Source organism: Mus pahari, chromosome 13 (assembly GCF_900095145.1).
Source record: "Mus pahari chromosome 13, PAHARI_EIJ_v1.1, whole genome shotgun sequence".
Lineage (NCBI taxonomy): Eukaryota > Metazoa > Chordata > Mammalia > Rodentia > Muridae > Mus > Mus pahari.
In genome coordinates this window covers 95,586,462-95,592,592 of record NC_034602.1, presented here as the reverse complement: position 1 = coordinate 95,592,592, position 6,131 = coordinate 95,586,462, and the positions used below count along the sequence as shown (strand labels likewise).

The following is a 6,131-nucleotide window of genomic DNA, read 5'->3' as shown; positions in this document are numbered from 1 at the left end:
GAGAGAGAGAGAGAGAGAGAGAGAGAGAGAGAGAGAGAGAGAGAGAGAGAAAGAAACAGCCAAGGAGGCTGCTGAAGGAGCTACACATTTCTCCTTCCTCCCTTCCTCTCTGCTCTGCAGGAACGCAGCTTTGACTGTAAGATCTGTGGCAAGAGCTTCAAGAGGTCATCCACACTGTCCACACATCTGCTCATTCATTCGGACACCCGGCCCTATCCCTGTCAGTACTGTGGCAAAAGGTTCCACCAGAAGTCAGATATGAAGAAACACACCTTCATCCACACAGGTGAGCTAAGCCTGGGCTTGGAGGAGAAGCTTGGAGGACATGACTCCCCTCTGATATTCTAACTCCAATGAGTGATAGACAAGTTCTCCCCCAGAGTGAACCTGGTTTGTCCTTGGGTCTGAAGGAGTATCTTCCTCTATGTCAACAGCTGTGCTGCATCAAGCCCTCCCAGAGGGTCAATGTAAATGTTTACTAGAGATATCTGTATTCATATGTGTCAACTACACTTCATTTTTATAAGAGCTTCCTTTGTTTGAGCAGGAAAAGAAAGGCAAACTTTACTAAGTTTCCTGCTGAGTCTGTGTCTGACAACTCCAGGAGACAGTAACTGTCAAGGCTCAGAACTTATCCAGGATTACAGGGTTCAAGTTCAGGTTTGTTGGTCTGAGCTCTCAAATTCATATAGTCTTGACTTGTTCCTTGTGTAGTAGAGGTTTACAGCTGTGGGAGGTGGTTAATGAGGAAACTCCCATTCATTTGTTATTCTTTTAGAAACACCAACAATTTTGTTCCCTAACAGTGACAATTCTTTAACTATACAATGCTTTAAGAACACCCAAGTGTTTCAGATTGCTCATTTCCCTTGGTCCTTTCCTGCTGCTCCATACAGTAAATTGGGATCCTTTTACTCAGACAGTGAGTCAGTTTCAGTAAATTTCAGTTCTCTAGCTTCCAGTCTGGGATGCCTGCCTTCTTTAACACTTCAGGAGCAGATGTGCAGGCTTACTGTCAGGTGCTTGTCAACTAAAGTGATTCTCTTGCCCCTAAGAGCATTTCCTGTAACAGTCAACATGACAGTTATATGAGACCACAACTTCTGACTTTATGAACATTTCTTTAAATCAAATCACAGCTGGATACAGTGGCACACAGGAGGCAGAGACAGGTGAGATGGGGGTTAACCTCCACTACATAATGAGTCCTAGGCCAACTAGGACTATATAGCAAGGTCCTGTATTTAAAAAAACACAGTGCCTTCCAGGATCACACAATTAATGTTTGTAAATATTCATAAGCAGTGTAGACATTTGTATCAGAAAACTCAGGGAAAAAAGCCTCATTTCAATCATGCCCCCTTGTCTGAAATTTCCGTGTAATTCACTCTTTATAAGTTGTTTGAGAAACTTATCAAAATGCAAATAGAATCTTGACTGAATGACACATTTAAGTCTTTATTGAACATTTATTTAATTAAACAATTATTTAAGCATTTTATTAAACCTTGGCTAGAATTCATTTCACAAACATATTTGACTCTAGAGGGACAGGGTAATTTTTGTGAAGTGAGTCTTTATCAAGAAATGTTAAGCACAAGGAGAGATGGAATTCTTTAGAAACAAGCAAACAGACACTTTGTTGTTGTTTATTTGTTTGATCCCATAAGGCCAGGTACCAACCAGAGAGCCATGAGGGGATTATTTGGGAATGTGTGCCATTTCCTCACATTTTAACCAGAGCACAAGACCAGGAAAGAAAAACCTGTTGGTTTTCTTCCTGTTACCTGCTTTTAAATTTTTTCTTCCCCTTGCCTGTTATTTATTGTTCTGTTGTGAAGTGTTGGCATATTAAGAATCCTGTGGTTTAAAACCTCAAAGGAAGAAAGAAAGAAGTAAAAGATAGAATAGACAACCTTAAGAAATTATTTGTGGGTCGAATGTGGATTTAAAAAAAAATAAGACATTGGACAAACCTGTGTTCTTCAAGAGCAAGAAGGAAGACAGCTTCAGTGGCCACACAAAACAACACCCACTTGGAAACTCAGATTTGAAAACTTCCTCTGACGAAAGCAGTCATAGGGTCTGTAGGACAGCCCCTCCCACCTCCTGCTGAACATCTGCTCTGGGGGCCCTGCGCTTCTAAAAGTCAGCAGGCTAGTCCTCAGGGGTGAATTCAGCTGGGGAGGGCACGTGGCCTTTGCTCAGTTTCCGTTTAGCAGGAAACCGTTTGAGACCTTAGGCTGGGAGCCTCCACTCAAAAAGTCTCCCTTCCACCTGGTACACCCGTGGCTTACTGGTACCAAGTTGCAGGCCAGGAGTTGGTTCGTGTTGCAACCCATCACTCCCCAGTCTTAGCCAGCTGCTAGCAAGAGCATGTGGGTCGCAACGGGTCCCTCCCAGCTTTATCATAGGCTCATACTTCCTGCCCTTGGTCTTCCATCCTTGCAGGTGAGAAGCCCCACAAATGCCAGGTGTGTGGCAAAGCCTTCAGTCAGAGCTCCAACCTCATCACTCATAGCAGAAAGCACACAGGTTTCAAGCCCTTTGGCTGTGACCTGTGTGGGAAGGGCTTCCAGAGGAAGGTGGACCTCAGGAGGCACCGAGAGACTCAGCATGGACTCAAATGAGTACTCTGGCAGTCCGCAACACCAGCTGTATAACACTACTGTGAGGGATGTCTTCCCTGCGCCTCCCTCCAGCCCCCTCTCAGGCCCCGAGTCCAGTGTGCAAAGCTCATCATGGTTATTCCCCTTCACCTTCCTTCCTGGAGCTGCTGGAGGAGATGAACTCCCATTTCTAAGGTCAACTCAGAGTGGGAACCGCAGCAGCAGTCCTCTGTGCTCTGGGCTTCCCTACAGCTGAAGATGGGGATCAAATGAGATCTCGCACCTCCCAGTTCTTCCCTTTTCTGCCATCTCACAGGCCAGAAAGAACTCTGGGCAGCTGCTAAAAGATGATTAAGCTTTGAACTCCACCGATGCTTTGAGAACGAATGAACATTAATTTTCTCTTCTGGGGAGACTGCTGACTCCTTTGTCCTCCACCAGACTCCGGTTTAGGGAAGGAACCTCATTCCTTTGAAACCATCAGATGCACCATCAAGCCTGCCACAAGAAGAAGTGGACCTGGTGATGAGAAGGAGTCAGGTCCCGTGGTGCCATCAGAGGGGGTGCAACTGTGGAGCAGCTCCCGGGAACAGGGTCTTCATTTACTCAGTGATTATTGGCCACAGGTTACCAGAGTAAGGAACTGTGCTAGATATGGGAGAGCCAGAGATTAAAGTCAGAGCCTCTAAACCCCAAAAGCTATCAGTTGGACTTCAACATAGCTGGAGCCTGTGTTCTGTGCCTCCAAGGGAGTTCTGAAGAAGGTCACACAAACATTTGGACTTCTTTTTGACACTTAAGGAGTTTTTCAAGTGTAAACAAATAGGAACTGGAAGATTATTTCTAAAATTCATGAGTAAATCCAGTTTTTATTGTTAGGTGGAACTTTATTAGATGCCCGCGCTGGTAGATGTGGGGTGAAGGCGATGGCCTCAGCTCCTGCCCTTATCATCTAGGAACCACTTATTTCTTCCTGTGAGGGTTGTAGATGTTCCTAAATCTTCTTGAGTGCATTATGTATTAGCATAATCATATTTATTAGAATGCTGTTTTAAGTTAATAAAGTATTAAGATTATTGCAGCTTGTCTTTCATCAGGCCAGGAATTTCGTGGGAAGGCCAGTGGTGTTTTTGCTTATTTTTTCTTTTCCTGGGGGATACACCAGGACAGGAGACCTGCAGAGGAAAACCAGAGTAAATCACTATTTCTCCAGTTTCCATATTTTTCTCCTTCTTTTATTCCTGAGAACTTTTAAAAAGATTTATTTTGGGCTGGAGAGATGGCTCAGTGGTTAAGAGCACCGACTGCTCTTTAAAAGGTCCTGAGTTCAAATCCCAGCAACCACATGGTGGCTCACAACCATGATCTGACGCCCTCTTCTGGTGCATCTGAAGACAGCTACAGTGTACTTACATATAATAATAAATAAATCTTTTTTTTTAAAAAAGATTTTTTTTGTTAGATTTAATTATGTGTCCATATTTGTGTTTGTGGATATGTGCACATGAGTGCACATAACCACAGAGGCTAGAGAGGGCATTGGATCTCCTAAGGCTGGAGTAGTTTTGAGCCGTTACAAGCTACTAGACATGTGTGCTAATAACCAAACACAGGTCCTCTGAAAGAGCAGGAAGCAACTCTAAGCTGCCGAGATAGCTCTCCAGCCCCTTATCTATCTATCTATCTATCTATCATCTATCTATCTATCTATCTATCTATCTATCTATCTATCTATCATCAACTTTCTTCCTTTCCTTTTAAAAACAGGGTCTCACTATATCTATATAGTGAACTCATCAAGCTTTATCTACCTCCTAAGTGTGTGTGCCACTATACCTGGCTAATGTGTCTTAAATGAAAACTTAGGTGGTATGTAACACTTAACTCCTATAGCCTTGCAGAGTCCTGGATGGACCCATAGGGATATCAATTCTTACCTTTGAGAATTTCATCTTAACAAAAACAAACACACAAAAGCCAAACTAAACCAAACCAAACCAGGACAGACTTCTAGATGAAAACATAGACCTTTGGTTCAGAGACCTGAATGCTTTAAAAATATTTATGTATGTATATATGTATTTACTTGTGTGTGATGTGTGTGTAAACATGTATGTACACAAGTGTGCAGATACCTGAGGTGGCCAGGAAAGGGTGTTGGAGTCCTTGAAGTTGGAGTTATAGGCAGATGTGAGCTGTCTGACATAGGAGCTGAGCTCAACTCATGCGCTCTGTGAGTAGCAGGTCCTTCTGCGCCGTCTCTTCAGCCCAGATTCGAGTCTCAGTGTAGGTTCTGTCACCGATGCATTCTTTGTCTTGGCAAATATTATCACTTCCTCGTTTCCTTAACCAAAAAGCATAGCTGTGGTCCTTCCGCCCCAACCTATTTCTGACTACTCAGATTCCTTGGAAAATGGAGAGAAGGGGAGAAAAAGGGAGGGGGGGGAAGAGAGAGATTGATTGGCTGGCTGCTGTGTGGAAGGGAAATTACAATCCTAAAATGTGAGCGAAATGTGAAATGGGGCTTGGGACTTGTCTTGGGGTCACCCTGTGATAATCACATGTCATATTCTGCTATGACTTGGATGCCCCAAGTTCCATATGCCAGGGCAGGAACTCAGTCCTGAGGCAGGAGCTGATGCAGAGGCCACGGAGAGCACTGCCTACAGACTTGCTCTCCATGGCTTGCTCAACCTGCTTTCTTATAGCACCCAGGACCACAGCCCACAATGGGCTGGGCCCTCCCTGTCAATCACTAGTTAAGAAAATGCACCACAGGCTTGCCTACAGCCTGATGTTATGGAGATGTTTTCTCAATTGATGTCCCTTCCTCTGAGACAACTCCATCTTGTGTCAAGTTGACATAAAACTAGCCAGCATAGGGATAGTCTGTTCTGGTCCCACCAATCGGCCCTTTAAAAGGCTGAGACCAGGCTAAAGTCCTGCCTTCTCTGCCCGTGAGCTTCAGCCCAGTGTGGCCCAGGGGACCCGACAACACTGTTTCTATTGATCAGTGTCTCACATGTCAACTGAGTACCCAACCTGTGTTTGGAAACACAGAAGTGAGGGCAAGTCTCACGGAGCTTCATTAGGCAGTAGGTGACACGAAGCCACCTGCTTCCTCCACAGCCAGCCTCAGCCAGCTGCAGCCAGGAATCACACAAGGCTTTCTCATTGGGGGTTGGGGGAGGGGGTTGAACCTCTCAAATATAAGTCCTTGGCCATTCTTGTTGGTTTTCCATGACCAAGTCTTTCCACGTCAGTTGATTCCCATTCAAAGTTTACTTCAGTAGAGGTTTGAAGGTAGCATCTCAAAACTGTGGGCGATAAAGTAGGCCAAGCTTAGGGGAATCACTTCACAAAATCCTAGGAGGCAAAGCCCTATGGAATGAAGACAAGAAGGCATCTCGCACACAAGTCAGTGTGTGCACCCGTCTCTTAGTTCCAACCTGATTGAAAAGTAAAATTATAATGAAGGAGGAGTCAAGCTGATTGAATCCTGTGGGTTCTGTCTTCTCCCCA

The 6,131-nt window shown here is 44.6% G+C and overlaps 1 protein-coding gene across 4 annotated transcripts in view; it reads left to right on the top strand.

The window, feature by feature from the left end:
* Window positions 1-3,687, top strand: part of Gfi1 (growth factor independent 1 transcriptional repressor) — a 9,461-nt gene extending 5,774 nt beyond the window's left edge. For all 4 annotated transcript variants that reach the window (XM_021210892.1, XM_021210889.1, XM_021210888.1 and 1 more), the window contains exons 6-7: window positions 121-286; window positions 2,452-3,687. In XM_021210892.1, the coding sequence (XP_021066551.1) occupies window positions 121-286; window positions 2,452-2,630 (345 nt within the window). In that variant the 3' untranslated portion in view covers window positions 2,631-3,687. The remainder of the gene's footprint in view (window positions 1-120; window positions 287-2,451) is intronic.
* The last annotated feature ends 2,444 nt before the right edge of the window (window positions 3,688-6,131 follow it).